The sequence below is a fragment of the Balaenoptera ricei genome, chromosome 8 (assembly GCF_028023285.1).
Source record: "Balaenoptera ricei isolate mBalRic1 chromosome 8, mBalRic1.hap2, whole genome shotgun sequence".
Classification (NCBI taxonomy): Eukaryota; Metazoa; Chordata; class Mammalia; order Artiodactyla; family Balaenopteridae; genus Balaenoptera; species Balaenoptera ricei.
This window is the reverse complement of record NC_082646.1, coordinates 62,275,668-62,292,602: the sequence shown is the minus strand read 5'-3', so window position 1 is coordinate 62,292,602 and position 16,935 is coordinate 62,275,668. Positions and strand designations below refer to the sequence as shown.

Here is a 16,935-nt window from a genome sequence, read left to right as displayed (position 1 = left end):
ACAGTGCTCCCCCGGGGGCGGCTGCCTCCTTCAGCACCTTCTAAATTTAGGGCTTGGGCTCTGTGACTCATTCCTGAATCTGCTTTGCTCCCCTCCTCCAGGAGTGTGCTCCCGCGGTAGTTTTATCTTCTGCTGCCTCAGACTGATTAACAAGGCCCTAGAATCCTGCAGCAGCCGCACACACCAAGGAGAGCTCCCCAGTCCAGCTGCCCCAGCTCGGCTCTGGGCTTCTCTGACCAGGTCCTGTGCGCCCCCCTCCCTTTACCTATCCATGCACCCACCCCCACCCTGCCACTCCCCGACCACAACCCACCCAGGTGGCTGCATTTGAGGCTGGCTCCATGAGGGACTGTGGTGACCGTGGGGAAGGAGAGATGGAGCCAAGCCCTGCCCCCTTCAAACTAGCTGCCAGGCAGAGCCCTGGCCTAACATAAGGACACCTGAGTTCTAGCTCAGACTCACTCCCACCTTACTGTGGGGCTCTTGGTGAGTTCCTGGCCCCTCTGGGCTTCTCTTTCTTCCTCTATGAATAAGGGGTTTGAACCAGACCTCCACTAGGGAGGCCTGGACCAGAGCTGAATTTACCACTGAGCCAGACTGCCACCTTCAAACAGGGTGGGCTGGCGGCAGGGTTATCTGACATTGGGCCCTGTCTCCCACCCAGGCTCCTCTCTGCCCATGGCTCCTGCTCTGTTCAGGGGACACACAAGTCAAGGCCCTGCTGTCAGCCTTTTGGGACTTCTGTCCTGCCGGGAGAAAGGGTTGTGGTTCTGGTCTCACTGTCCAGGGCTGTGAGCTTTGGGCAAGAATCACCTTTACTCTGGACCCAGGTTGTGGGGAAATGAATCACGTGCATGTAGAGGTGTAAATGCTCCCTGCCAGGTTCCCAGTGCCAGAGGGGGAAATGGGGATGTGAGTGCCCCCCTTGACTTCCAGAAATGCAGGCTCCCTGGGCACAGAGTGGAGGTATCTGGGGCTGCGACATCTCTGCCCCTGCTGGGCTCTGGGAGAACCCTATCTGCAGCTGGCCTCCATCTGTGTTCATGAGTAACAAAGAGTGGCTAATGTTTACTGAGCATGTACCACGTGCCTGGTGGTGTTCTATACACGTAACAGTTCTTAACTCATTTATTTCATAGTTATACTTCAAGACAGCCCTTGAATAAGGCTTACCACCCCACTCTACAGACAGTGAGGCTCAGAGTGGGGTAGTGACTCGCCAAGGATCCCAGCATTAAGTCACTGGGAGGGCTAGTTAAAAGCCAGGTCTGACTGCAATCCTGGCTTCTGTTTGTACCCTAAGGTAGCTCTTCTCAGCATATACATTAGACACTCAATAAATGTTTGATGAAGATGTTTGATCACTGCCATGTAATGGAAAGATCCCTCTCCTAGTCCAATTTTATGCCAGCTCCTTGTGTGTCCTGAAGAAAAGTTCTTTCTTCCTTTAGCCTCGGTTTCCCCTGCTGAAAACAGAGATGATAAGTGAAGGCCCAGAGAATTAGATACTTGGAGGTGGGGAGGATCTTGAATTTCTATTTCTACGAACACCTGCCTTTCATGACTTGCCTGAGGAGGCCCCATCTGCAACCAGACCTTAGGGTCTCCTAGCCCCTCCTATACCTATGTCCAGAACCTCTAAGAGCACTCCAGAGACAAACAACTGGGTACAGCCCAGCTCCAAGGGACAGAGAAAAGTTCATTTCCCTGACGGGCAGCTGCCTGATCTTGGGGGGTGGTATGGTGTGCCTATGATGTCACCTGACTGCTCCACCTGGTTGGAGGAGTGGCTCCTACAGCCTCTCAGCTCAACCTGCATCACTTCCTCTTCTTAGCATCCAAGCCAGCCCAGGCACCACCTCTAGCTGTCGCTGGCCCCAACTGGAATCACCTGAGCACCCAATTCCTCCCAGGCTCAGAAACAGAGCCCACTCTTTTCCATTCAGGGTCTGTCCCCTTCACATTACCCCTTCATCTGTCACACTTGAGTTCCTTCCTTTACCTGGGCCACTCTCCTGAGAAGCAGGGTCTGTACAGCTCCAGCAACACTGTCCTCTGTCTTCAGGATTCTCCAGTTCCTCCTTAGTTTCTGCCCTTTGGTAGTCATCTCAACAGAGCAGGGCCTTTCTCCACTAGGCCCAGGTTGGGTAGGAGAAGGATGAGGAATAAGGACTCCTCCAGACTCCGTTTCTCTAAGCCTGTATCCAACAAAGACACTAATCCTTGGGGTGCAGGGAAGGGCTCCAAGCCCAAACACAGGAAGCCTGGGCGTTAGCCCTTGCTCACAGACTGCTGAGACCTGGGGCAAGCTCCTGCTCCTCTTGGGGCCCTCAGTTTTGCAATTTGTATCATGAGGAAATAGCTCCTCAATCTGCAATCACCCGATTATAATAATCTTTTGCCTTTATACATTGCTTGGCAACTTAGTTTCACTTCCGGATCTTATTCGATCCTTCCAATAACCTATTTCCATTTACAAATGAGAAAGCTTAGGTCCTCAGGGGAACAGAACTATCAAGGTCACATAGCAACTCAGAGGTAGAGCCTGGACTAGAGTCCTTGAATCCTGAACCATCTGCGGTCTTCCACACTCTTAAGATGATAGGACTCTGGCTGTATGACTTTCTCTGACCCGTTGCCCCATTGGTAAAATGACTGCTCTAAGGATCAAATTAAGAGAGGCAATGAAGGGGGCTGTGCTTTGCAAACCATAAGAAAAAGGACAACAGAAAAACAACGGGACCGTTACGTTACTATTTATTACTCTTACCTTTGCTAAGGCGCCCCCTCGTGTCCATCCCGAGGCGCTCCGTTTGCGCAGGCGCTCTTTGGTGTTTACGGAAGCCTTGAGGCCCAGAATTTGCGCGTGCGCTCCGCGTAAGGGGCCGCCCAACGGCCGTCTGGCTGCTCGCTGTCAGACGCTGCCTTCAAGTCCCCTAGCGGTTGTGGCCGCCCAGTTACTACGGTTCCCTGGCGCCCTGTCTGCTCTGCTTCGGTTGAGGCATTTCTACAACTCCGGAGTGGCGGAGACCTAAGGAATGGCAGGGAGAGGCACAGCGCGGTCTCCCAGGACTCCAGCATCTCAGTTACCGCTGTACTAAACCTCGGGTGCCGACTTTGGCGCCCCTCACGGCAGATATGGCGGCCGCGGTGAACTGGACAGGAGCGGCCCACGCACTGCCTCTTGGGAGCCTCAATTCGCTGCTAGAACCTTTCCGGAGTTGGAAAGCTGTTAAAACTACATTTCCCAGAAGTCCAAGAGCCAGAGTCGCAGGAGAAGGGCCCGGGGCATGTTGGGAGATGGAGTGTGGGCATGGTAGTGAGTTTGTGCAGGCAGGGAAACGCGGTGAAGTGGTGGAGTCTCGCTCTCTGAGCCTGGGCTGTGGGTTCGAGGTACGCACGAGTTACACGGTAGCTGTCATAAGGAGAGAGTAGCGCTGTTGGACTGAGTTTTAGAAAGAATACTACGCACTATGTGTCTGCACCTCCCACAGGGCTTCCACCCCCATCACTCTTCGGAGACTGCAGTCCCAGGGGTCACCGTCGCCTGGGACTCTGAGTTCTCTTACTGCTGTTCAAAAGAACTGTTTGTAATAATGGAAATATTCTATAGCTGCATTGTCCAATAGGGTAGCGACTAGTCTGTGGCTACTGGACATTTGACATAAGGCTAAGTACCATGGAGGAAGAAAAACTTTTATTTAATTGAGTTTATTTTTTAAAATCCAATTAATTACTTTTAATTACATTTAAATAGCCACCTATGGCTAATGGCTACCATATTTGACAGCGGCACACTATACTAAACTAGACCTCTTAGTGTTCAATACCAACAATCACCTTCCTGCTTTGTGAGGCCTAACACTTTAGTTTTCTTCATACTGTTGACTAAAAATAAGTACACCACCTAAAAGTTGAGAACTTTGTTTTATTCACAGCCTTACTGAGGACTATAGCCGGGGATGGCAGCCTCTCAGATAGCTCTGAAGGACTGTTCCAAAGAGGTAAGGGAGGAGCAAGGAGTATTTCCTGAAAAAAACATGTAGTGGACATCCAAAGATTACTGCTAATCACACACAAGAAACCAGACATCTCAAGTTAATTGTTTTAGTGCCTATGCATGGGAAGATGCAAGAGTCTGGGCTCATTGAAATTATTCCTTTGGTATGCATCTTAACTATCTAGGGCTAGTATCCTGTTTTTCTCCATCCAGAATTCCCCTCAGGGTGCACCGTTCAGGGGTGGCTGCAGTGGCTGATGGCTGGATGGCAGGAAACATTCTTTGTTTACTGACTTGTCAGGCAACATTTTTTTGTCCACACTGCCTACTCACTACACTTAGGCTTTGCATTTTCCACCTCCACTGTGTGTCCCTTGAAAACCTAAAAATTAGTTCAGATTGTAAAAATCTGCTGTGGTGTTCATCAGACTGGAATAACAGGCACAGATAAAGCCAGCTGCAAAATTAATAAGAAACAATATTTTCCCCAAGGATATACTGCAACTATAAAATGTCGTAACAACCCCCTCCTTTGAGTGACTACTTCTTTCTTACCGAGCAACTTTGTTTTCTAAAATCATAGACTGTCAGAAATTTTGCTGTTTGAAATTATATAAGTAGGAATGAAACTCTTGCCTGGAGGAGTTAAATCAGTAAAAGGACAGGATTTACAACCCAGGTGCAGAGACTCAGATAAGGGATTTCTAAACATATATTCCACATCTGCCTTAACTTTATTGTTTCCAAGGAAACAGGACCCTGAGTCCACTGAGCAGTCCAGACGCAGTTCTGTTTTGCTTTGAGCCATCAAAATATTGCCTCATTTAAATTTCACCTAATTCCACCTCTCTCTCAAATCCTATAAGAACTGTGTCTATTCCTTTGTGTTTGGTAGGACACCTCATTTTTCCTCTGGTGTGTTGTCTTCCTCATAGCAATGGGTCAATAAACCTGACTTCATTGGACTATGGATTTGTCCCTGGTGATCTTTGATTGGGTTAGGACACGCTGAAATACTGGTGTCTTCCAGGTTCTATCATGGGCCCTCTCTTCACTCTGCATACTCTCTTTGGATGACCTCATTCACTTCCATCCATAAGCTGATTCCTCAGTCTATGGTTTAGGCCTTTCTCTGGCCTCTGGCATGTCTGCTTCTGGTTCCTTAAACTCAGTGTATTTATTTATTTTTTGAAATTCATTTATGTATTTATTTTTGGCTGCGTTGGGTCTTCGTTGCGGTGCGTGGGCTTCTCATTGCGGTGGCTTCTCTTGTTGCGGAGCACGGGCTCTAGGCGCACGGGCTTCAGTAGCTGTGGCTCGCGGGCTCCAGAGCGCAGGCTCAGTAGTTGTAGCGCACGGGCTTAGTTGCTCCGCGGCATGTGGGATCTTCCCGGACCAGGGCTCGAACCCGTGTCCCCTGCATTGGCAGGCGGATTCTTAACAACTGCGCCACCAGGGAAGCCCAAACTCAGTGTATTTAACATTGAATCTTTTTTTTTTTTTTGGCAACCACTCTTCACTGCCGTGTTCCAAGTAAGAACTAGGCACTGACCACCTCTGACCATGAGATGGTGGGGACACTCCTCACCTGGGTCAGGTACCTCTTCACTCACTGTCCTCAAACGGCATCACACTGGATCAGCTGCTTTTCACGTAGGTCAGCAGCCTAAAACTTTAGAAAGTTGGAAGGAACGGGGGACTACAAGTGAAAAGCGGGTCTCAATTACTCTGCCCCTTCCCCCCTGCCGAGCCCTCGATAATGGCTGGGGCCTCAAAAAGGAGGCTGCAGAGGTGATCCCACCTGTCTCCCCCTCATCTCTCATGGTCTCCTCCCTTGAAGCTCTTCCAGTTGTGTCATCAGCTCATCCAGTCCCTAGTCCCTGCTAGTGCCTTGGGAATTTCATAGCCACCTATTTTCGCTGAGCCTGGTGGCTTTGCATAGGGTCGAGCTGTGGCCTGCCTGCTGCCCAGAGGGAGGGTGAGTACTGTGGGAAGAAGCGTCCCCTTGGGCTGTGCTTGGTTTTCTCTTGAACACGGCTAAAACCAAATATACTTCAACATCTTGAGGATTTAAGTTCCTTGTGGAGGACCCTCTTGCCACTTTATTCCACCCCACCTCTGCCACATCTCATCTACCAAAGAATTTTCTATTCCTCTTATTCATATAACTTTGACCTGACTTTTTGGAAAATGAGAAGGGGTCATCTTTCCTGCCCATTTCAAAGCATTGTTCACATTCGCCCGTATTGAATGATGCCCAAATCACAAGTTTCTCTCCTTGGTGGGTGTAGTTTCAGTTCATCCCATTCCAAACGCTGTTTTCACTTTAATGCAATAGTCAACAGTGCATGCACGTGGTGTGTAGGGAAGGTTGGGGGTCCCAGGACCACTTTAGCTACAGATGAACTCACTTCCCTCAAACCCCAAGCATTTTGACCATTTAATGCTTTTAAACTGTTTAATTTTTAGTTCTATATTATTTAATTTATAATCTTTGGTGAACCATTGGTTATAGACATAACTATTTAAAGAGAAGCATAAAAATAAACCTGTGAAGTTGTCTAAAGATGATTGTTGCCAGATTCTTGTATTTATCCAATCAAAGTTTATACACAGCACATCCAGATGTCACTAAGACTGCAAAGCTACAGCTAGAAAAAAGAAAAAAGAAGTGGACGTGATGATCGTACTTCATTTGGCTTTTCATGTACCGAGAATAAAGCCAGCCCACTCTCCCAGGTGTCATTTGTGAAAACTGCTTGCAAACAGCAGTCTGAACATTTAATCTCATCATTTAGAAACAAAACATAAACATTAGAAACAAAAAATAAACCTGTTGGATTTTAAAAAGTATTATGATTACTGTTATTTTATTTTAATTTTGGCCGAGCCTCGAGACTTGCAGGATCTTAGTTCCCTGACCAGGGATCAAACCTGGGCCGCCTGTGGTGGAAGCACAGGGTCCTAAACACTGGACCGCCAGGGAAGTCTAAAAAGTATTATGAAGTATTTCAGACATATATTTCCAATGTTAGGACACACAGATCCAGCTTCTTCTTTGGATTGCATTGAATTCCACCTTGTGGATATACCATATATGTAACCATTCATCCTGTCATATACTGGAGTGCAACTGCTGGGGCCAAGAGTGTGTTTGAATGTGTGTGTGTGTGTAGTATGACCAAAGTGCCTTCCCAAGAGGTTAGCCCTGTTTACGTTCCCACCAGCAGGAATGATGGTTCCATTTCCCCTCACCACCTCTAAATATTAATAAATTTCTTAATTTTTACCAATCTGATGAGTGAAACTTGACCTCTCAGTCATACTTTAACTTACATTTCACTAGTTTTGCATAGTTTTATTTTTTGTGGACCATTTGTTTTTCTTCTTCTGATAAAAGTCATTGCCCATTTTTATATTGGGTTTTCTGTTCTTTAGTTGACTTGTGGAAGTTCTTTATATCTTCTGGATTTTACTAATTTGTTATATGTGTTGCAAGTATTTTCTCCTCATCCATCTCTCTATCTGCCTCTCCTTTTACTTTGTATATAGTGTCCTTTCACTTTGTGTATACTATCCTATCTGTTTTCTCTTTTTACTTTGTGTATATAAAATAAAAATTACCACCTTAACCATTTTTAAGTGTAATTCAGTGGCATTAATTACATTCACAATGTTGCACAGCCATCACCACTATTTCCAAAACTGTTTCATCATCTCAAACAAATTCTGTAAACATTAAGTAATAACTACCTATTTCCTCTACATAGCCCCAGTAACCTCTAATCTACATTCTGTCTCCATGAATTTGACTATTCTATATATTTTATATAAGTGGAATCATAAAATATTTGTCCTTTGGTATCTGACTTATTTCATGTAGTATAAGTTTTCAAGGTTCATACAAGTTGTAGCATGTATCAGAACTTCATTCCTTTTTATGGCTGAATAACATTCCATTGTAGGTATAAACCACATTTTGTTTATCCATTCATCTGTTGATGGACACCAATTGTCTCCACCTTTTGTCTATTATGAATAATGTTACTATGAAATGGGTATACAACTATCTTTTTGAGTCCTTGTCTTCAGTAAATCTAGCAGTGGAATTGCTCGGTCATACAATAGTTTCTATGTTTAACCTTTTGAGAAACCATCAAACTTTTCCACAGCACCTGTACCATTTTACATTCCCACCAGCAATGCCCAAAGGTTGTTCCAATTTCTTTCTTTTTTTTTAAAAATTAATTTTCTTGGGTACAGTTGCTTTACAATGTTGTGTTAGATTCTACTGTACAGCAAAGTGAATCAGCTATACGTATACATATATCCCCTCTTTTTTGGATTTCCTTCTCATTTAGGTCACCACAGAGCACTGAGTAGAGTTCCCTGTGCTATACAGTAGATTCTCATTAGTTATCTGTTTTATACATAGTATCAATAGTGTATATATGTCCATCCATATCTCCCAATTCATCCAATTTCTTAACATCCTTGCCAATGCGTATTATTTTCCATTAAAACAATTTTTTTTAAATTATAGCCATTCTAGTAGGCATATGGTGGTATCTTGTGGTTTTGATTTGCATTTCCCTAATGAGTAATAACACTGAGCACCTTTTCATGTGTTTATTGGCCTTTTGTATATCTTCTTTGGAGAAATGTCTATTCAAATCCTTTGCTTATTTTTTGAATTGGGTTATTTTTGTTGTTGAGTTTTAGGAGTTCTTTATATATTCTGGACACTAGACCCTTATCAGATATATATCTGCAAATATTTTCTCCTATTCTGTAGGTTGTCTTCTCACTTTCTTGATCATCTCCTTTGATGCACAAAAGCTTTTTTTCCTTTGTTGCCTGTGCTTTTGGTATCATATTCATGAAATAATAGTCATTGAAGATTTTCCCCAATGCTTCTTCAAAGATTTTTAAAATAATTTCAGCTCGTAAGTTTAGGTCTCAGATCCATTTTGAGTTAGTTTTTTGTATATGATGTGAGGTAAGGGTCTCACTTTATTCTTTTGCATATAGAAATCCAGTTGTCCCAGTGCCATTTGATGAAGAAACAATTATTTCTCAATTGAACTGACTTGGCATCCTTGTCAAAAAACAAATGGCCATAGATGTATGGCTTTATTTCTGGATCTCAGTTCTATTCTAATGTAATGGTCTATGTGTCTATCTTTATGCCAGTACCACTCTGTTTTTACTATCGTAGATTTGTAGTGTATCTTGAAGTGTGAAGTCCTCCAACTTTGTCCTTTTTCAAGATTGTTTTGGCTATTCAGGGCCCCTTGCAATTCCATATGAATTTGAGGGTTGGCATTTTCATTTCTGCAAGAAAGGCTCTTGGAATTTTGATAGGGCATGGTGTCTTTCATCATCCAGAAATTTTACACTTTGATGTGGTTAAATTATCTATCTTTTCCCTAATGATTTTTGTGCTGTGAATGTTGTTTAGGAAGGTCTTCCATATCCCAAGGTTATCGATAAACTATCCTACTTGTTTCTGATATCTTTATCATTTTATGATTATAAGTTATAATGTTATATAATCCCTCTGGAATTTACTTTTGCATAGTGTGAAGAAAAAATTTTAACTATATTTTTTCTCTAACTGGATAACTAATTGTCCTTACATAAATTATTGAAGAGATTCCTTTTTTCCACTTATTTGAAATGCCACCTTCATCTTATATTAAATTCCTACATGGGAGGATCTATTTCTGTTCTCTGTTCTGTTACTAATCTTCCCTATTTTTTCTAAGGTTGTTTTTTTTTTAAAATAAATTTATTTATTTATTTATTTTTGGCCGCACTGGGTCTTTGTTGATGTGCCTGGGCTTTCTCTAGTTGCGGCGAGCAGGGCTACTCTTTGTTGCACTGCGCGGGCTTCTCATTGCGGTGGCTTCTCTTGTTGTAGAGCAGGAGCTCTAGGCACACGGGCTTCAGTAATTGTAGTACACGGGCTGTAGAGTGCAGGCTCGGTAGTTGTGGCGCATGGGCTTAGTTGGTTCACGGCATGTGGGATCTTCCCGGACCAGGGCTCGAACCCGTGTCCCCTGCATTGGCAGGTGGATTCTTAACCACTGTGCCATCAGGGAAGTCCAAATCTTGCCTATTTTTGAACCAACGGCACGCAGTTTTCATTATAATAGTCTTTCCTCGTTCTTTTTTTTTGTCATTTAAAAAAATTTTTTTTATTCGGGTATAGTTGCTTTACAATGTTGTGATAGCTCCTGCTGCACAGTGAAGTGAACCAGCCATAGGTATACACATATCCCCTCCTTTTTGGATTTCCTTCCCATTTAGGTCACCACAGAGCACCGAGTAAGGTTCCCCGTGCTATATGGCAGGTCCTCTTTCCTCAATCTTAAAAAAATTTTTTTGGGGGTATTCTTTTTGAGATGAGTTTTAGAAACAACTTGTCAAATTCCATAAAAATGATATCCTATTGGAATTTCAATGGGAATATATTGAATTCATAATTTGTGTAAATTATATTTTTATTTTTAGTCTTCCCAACCCCAAACATTTTATACATTATCTTTCATTCAGATATTCTTTTATGTTCTTCAGTTAATTTAATTGATCACATTAAGATACATTAAATATATTGTATAATTGATACAATCAAATTAATTTACGTCGTTCATTTTCAGCTAGTAAATTTTTTCTTGTTATACTCCTAAGTATATTAGTTTTTGCTGCTGTCGTGAATGACTTCATTTTACTACATTTTCTAATTGGATATTACTGGGATATATAATAACTTCTAGAAACCTTCCTACGGGTTTACTAACATAGTTAAGCAGAGATCTATACACAAGGCTATACAGTGTAGCATAGTAAGAGCAAATAATTGAAAATAGTCTAAATATTTATCAATATAGGACTGATTTATATATATAGTACATCCATACAATGAAATACTTTGCAGCTTTATTTTTTAAAATTTCATCTATTTATTTTTTGGCTGTGCTGTGCAGCTTGTAGGATCTTAGTTCCCCGACCAGGGATTGAACCCGGGCCCTTGGCAGTGAAAGCACATAGTCCTAACCACTGGACCATCAGGGAATTCCCTACTTTGCAGCTTTAAAAAGAATGAAGTAGGGTTCTGTGGTGGGGCTAATGGTGGACTCTGGGACGGCTCACGCCAAGGAGTACTTCCCAGAATTTCTGCTGCCAGTGTCCTTGTCCTCACGGTGGGCCACATCCACCCCCTGGCTCTGCAGGGGACCCTCCAACACTAGCAGCAGGGGCACAAGGGTCCTGCTGTCTCATGTTCTATGATCCAGTGGGTTGTGCCCCAAGAGACCCAAGTTGCACTAAAGTACCTTAAATGGAGTGGATATCTAAGAAAATATTGTTGAATGAATAAAAGACTGAATCAGAGAAGCATTTTCTAAGCACAGCACATGCAACAGCTGAGGTAATTGAATTACCTCAATTCAATTTGTGTAATACAAAATATCATCAGTTAAAAAAAAAATCCTCAGAGCCTCTTAGAGAGCCTCATCCACCAGAGGGCAGACAGCAGAAGCAAGAAGAACTACAATCCTGCAGCCTGTGGAACAAAAACCACATTCACAGAAAGACAGACAAGATGAAAAGGCAGAGGGCTATGTACCACATGAAGGAACAAGATAAAACCCCAGAAAAACAACTAAATGAAGTGGAGATAGGAAACCTTCCAGAAAAAGAATTCAGAATAATGATAGTGAAGATGATCAAGGACCTCAGAAAAAGAATGGAGGCAAAGATCGAGAAGATGCAAGAAATGTTTAACAAAGACCTAGAAGAATTAAAGAACAAAAACCTTGAAGAATTAAAGAACAAACAAACAGAGATGAACAATACAATAACTGAAAAGAAAAATACACTAGAAGGAATCAATAGCAGAATAACTGAGGCAGAAGAACGGATAAGTGACCTGGAAGACAGAATGGTGGAATTCACTGCCACAGAACAGAAGAAAGAAAAAAGAATGAAAAGAAATGAAGACAGCCTAAGAGACCTCTGGGATAACATTAAATGCACCAACATTCGCATTATAGGGGTCCCCAAAGGAGAAGAGAGAGAGAAAGAACCCAATAAAATATCTGAAGAGATTATAGACGAAAACTTCCCTAACATGGGAAAGGAGATGGGCACCCAAGTCCAGGAAGCGCAGAGAGTCCCTGGTAGGATAAACCCAAGGAGAAACACACCGAGGCACATAGTAAACAAATTGAAAAAAATTAAAGACAAAGAAAAATTATTAAAAGCAACAAGGGAAAAATGACAAATAACATACAAGGGAACTCCCATAAGGTTAACAGCTGATTTCTCAGCAGAAACGCTACAAGCCAGAAGGGAGTGGCATGATATATTTAAAGTGATGAAAGGGAAGAACCTACAACCAAGATTACTCTACCTGGCAAGGATCTCATTCAGATTCGATGGAGAAATCAAAAGCTTTACAGAGAAGCAAAAGCTATGAGAATTCAGCACCACCAAACCAGCTCTACAACAAATGCTAAAGGAACTTCTCTAAATGGGAAACACAAGAGAAGAAAAGGACTTACAAAAACAAACCCAGAACAATTAAGAAAATGGTAATAGGAACATACACATCGATAATTACCTTAAACGTGAATGGATTAAATGCTCCAACCAAAAGACTCAGGCTTGCTGAATGGATACAAAAATAAGACCCATATATATGCTGTCTACAAGAGACCCACTTCAGACCTAAGGACACATACAGACTGAAAGTGAGGGGATGGAAAAAGATATTCCATGCAAATGGAAATCAAAAGAAAGCTGGAGTAGCAATTCTCATATCAGACAAAATAGACTTTAAAACGAAGACTATTACAAGAGACAAAGAAGGACATTACATAATGATCAAGGGATCAATCCAAGAAGAAGATATAACAATTATAAATATATATGCACCCAACATAGGAGCACCTCAATACATAAGGCAACTGCTAACAGCAATAAAAGAGGAAATTGACAATAACACAATAATAGTGGGGGACTTTAACACCTCACTTATACCAATGGACAGATCATCCAAACAGAAAATTAATAAGGAAACACAAGCTTTAAATGACACAATAGACCAGACAAATTTAATTGATATTTATAGGACATTCCATCCAAAAACAGCAGATTACACTTTCTTCTCAAGTCCACATGGAACATTCTCCAGGACAGATTACATCTTGGGTCACAAATCAAGCCTCAGTAAATTTAAGAACATTGAAATCATATCAAGCATCTTTTCTGACCACAATGCTATGAGATTAGAAATCAATTACAGGGGAAAAAAGTGTAAAAAACACAAACACATGGAGGCTAAACAATACGTTACTAAATAACCAAGAGATCACTGAAGAAATCAAAGAGGAAATCAAAAAATACCTAGAGACAAATGACAATGAAAACACGATGGTCCAAAACCTATGGGATGCAGCAAAAGCATTTCTAAGAGGGAAGTTTATAGCTATACAAGCTTACCTCAAGAAACAAGAAAAAACTCAAATAAACAATCTAACCTTACACCTAAAGGAACTAGAGAAAGAAGAACAAAGAAAACCCAAAGTTAGTAGAGGGAAAGAAATCATAAAGATCAGAGCAGAAATAAATGAAATAGAAACAAAGAAAACAATAGCAAAGATCAATAAAACTAAAAGCTGGTTCTTTGAGAAGATAAACAAAATTGAGAAACCATTAGCCAGACTCATCAAGAAAAGGAGGGAGAGGACTCAGATCAATAAAATTAGAAATGAAAAAGGAGAAGTTACAACAGACACTGCAGAAATACAAAGCATCCTAAGAGACTACTACAGCAATTCTATGCCAATAGAATGGACAACCTGGAAGAAATGGACAAATTCTTAGAAAGGTATAACCCTCCAAGGCTCAACCAGGAAGAAACAGAAAATATGAACAGACCAATCACAAGCACTGAAATTGAAACTGTGATTAAAAATCTTCCAACAAACAAAAGTCCAGAACCAGATGGCTTCACAGGTGAATTCTATCAAACATTTGGAGAAGAGCTAACTCCCATCCTTCTCAAACTCTTCCAAAAAATTGGAGAGGAAGGACACTCACAAACTCATTCTATGAGGCCACCACCACGCTGATACCAAAACCAGACAAAGATACTGCAAAAATAGAAAATTACAGACCAATATCACTGATGAATATAGATGCAAAAATCCTCAACAAAATACTAGCAAACAGAATCCAATGACACATTAAAAGGATCATACACCACAATCAAGTGGGATTTATCCCAGGGATGCAAGGATTCTTCAATATACGCAAATCAATCAATGTGATACACCATATTAACAAATTGAAGCAGAAAAACCATATGATCATCTCAATAGATGCAGAAAAAGTTTTTGACAAAATTCAACACCCATTTATGATAAAAACTCTCCAGAAAGTGGGCAAAGAGGGAATCTACCTCAAGATAATAAAGGCCATATATGACAAACCCACAGCAAACATCATTCTCAATGGTGAAAAACTGAAAGCATTTCCTCTAAGATGAGGAACAAGACAAGGATGTCCACTCTCGCCACTATTATTCAACATAGTTTTGGAAGTCCTAGCCATGGCAATCAGAGAAGAAAAAGAAATAAAAGGAATACAAATTGGAAGAGAAGAAGTAAAGCTGTCACTGTTTGCAGATGACATGATACTATACATAGAGAATCCTAAAGATGCTACCAGAAAACTACTAGAGCTAATCAATGAATTTGGTAAAGTAGCAGGACACAAAATAAATGCATAGAAATCTCTTGCATTCCTATACACTAATGATGAAAAATCTGAAAGAGATATTAAGGGAACACTCCCATTTACCACTGCAACAAAAAGAATAAAATACCTAGGAATAAACCTACCTAAGGAGACAAAAGACCTGTATGCAGAAAACTATAAGACACTGATGAAAGAAATTAAAGATGATACAAACAGATGGAGAGATATACCATGTTCTTGGATTGGAAGAATCAATATTGTGAAAATGACTATACTACCCAAAGCAATGTACCGATTCAATGCAATCCCTATCGAATTACCAATGGCATTTTCAACAGGACTAGGACAAAAAATCTTAAAATTTGTATGGAGACACAAAAGACCCCGAATAGCCAAAGAAGTCTTCAGGGAAGAAAACAGAGCTGGAGGAATCACACTACCTGACTTCAGACTATACTACAAAGCTACAGTAATCAAGACAATATGGTACTGGCACAAAAACAGAAATATAGATCAGTGGAACAGGATAGAAAGCCCAGAGATAAACCCACGTACCTATGGTCAACTAATCTATGACAAAGGAGGCAAGGATATACAATGGAGAAAAGGCAGTCTCTTCAATAAGTGGTGCTGGGAAAACTGGACAGCTACATGTAAAACAATGAAATTAGAACACTCCCTAACACCATACACAAAAATAAACTCAAAATGGATTAGAGACCTAAATGTAAGACTGGACACTATAAAACTCTTAGAGGAAAACATAGGAAGAACACTCTTTGACATAAATCACAGCAAGATCTTTTTTGATCCACCTCCTAGAGTAATGGAAATAAAAACAAAAATAAACAAATGGGACCTAATGAAACTTCAAAGCTTTTGCAAAGCAAAGGAAAGTACAAACAAGACAAAAAGACAACCTCGGAATGGGAGAAAATATTTGCAAATGAATCAACGGACAAAGGATTAATCTCCAAAATATATAAACAGCTCATGCAGCTCAATATTAAAAAAACAAACAACCCAATCAAAAAATGAGCAGAAGACCTAAATAGACATTTCTCCAAAGAAGACATACAGATGGCCAGGAAGCACATGAAAAGCTGCTCAACATCACTAATTATTAGAGAAATGCAAATCAAAAGTACAATGAAGTATCACCTCACACCAGTTAGAATGGGCATCATCAGAAAATCTACAAACAACAAATGCTGGAGAGGGTGTGGAGAAAAGGGAACCCTCTTGCACTGTTGGTGGGAATGTAAATTGATACAGCCACTATGGAGAACAGTATGGAGGTTCCTTAAAAAACTAAAAATAGAATTATCATATGACCCAGCAATCCCACTACTGGGCATATACCCTGAGAAAACCATAATTCAAAAAGACACATGCACCCCAATGTTTATGGCAGCACTATTTACATTGCCAGGTCATGGAAGCAACCTAAATGCCCATCGACAGACGAATGGATAAAGAAGTTGTGGTACATATATACAATGGAATATTACTCAGCCATAAAAAGGAACGAAATTGGGTCATTTGTAGAGACGTGAATGGATCTAGAGACTGTCATACAGAGTGAAGTAAGTCAGAAAGAGAAAAACAAATATCGTATATTAACGCATATATGTGGAACCTAGAAAAATGGTACAGATGAACTGGTTTGCAGGGCAGAAATAGAGGCACAGATGTAGAGAACAAACGTATGGACACCAAGGGGGAACAGTGGCAGGGTGGTGGTGGTGTGATGAATTGGGAGATTGGGATTGACATATATACACTAATATGTATATAATATATAACTAATAAGAACCTGCTGTATAAAAAAATAAATAAAATTCTAAAATTCAAAAAAAAATCCTCAAGTTTCCTGAAAGTAAAAAAAGATTTTGACACTCGTTAATTTTTTTTAAGCAATAATAAAGACAATGTGAAACTAAAAAAAAAAAAAAAAAAAAAGAATGACGTAGATCTATGTAGTCTGATATGGAAAGTTCTGTAAGACATATTGAAAATATAGTTACATAAAGAAGCAAAATGTGGAACAGTGTGTAAATGCTACATGTGTGTTTATAGTCTTGTATATACATAAATATTTCTGAAAGGATACACACTAAATTGTTCATGGTGATATTTCTAGAGAAGGAGACTGGGACATTGGTGTG

The 16,935-nt window shown here is 41.0% G+C and overlaps 1 protein-coding gene across 1 annotated transcript in view; it reads right to left on the bottom strand.

Annotated features, from left to right (window-relative positions):
• The window catches only part of STARD10 (StAR related lipid transfer domain containing 10), a 34,722-nt gene extending 31,581 nt beyond the window's left edge, over positions 1–3,141 (bottom strand). The window contains exon 1 of the mRNA XM_059930861.1: positions 2,771–3,141. Within this exon, the coding sequence (XP_059786844.1) occupies positions 2,771–2,798 (28 nt within the window). The 5' untranslated portion in view covers positions 2,799–3,141. The remainder of the gene's footprint in view (positions 1–2,770) is intronic.
• Positions 3,142–16,935: the final 13,794 nt, after the last annotated feature.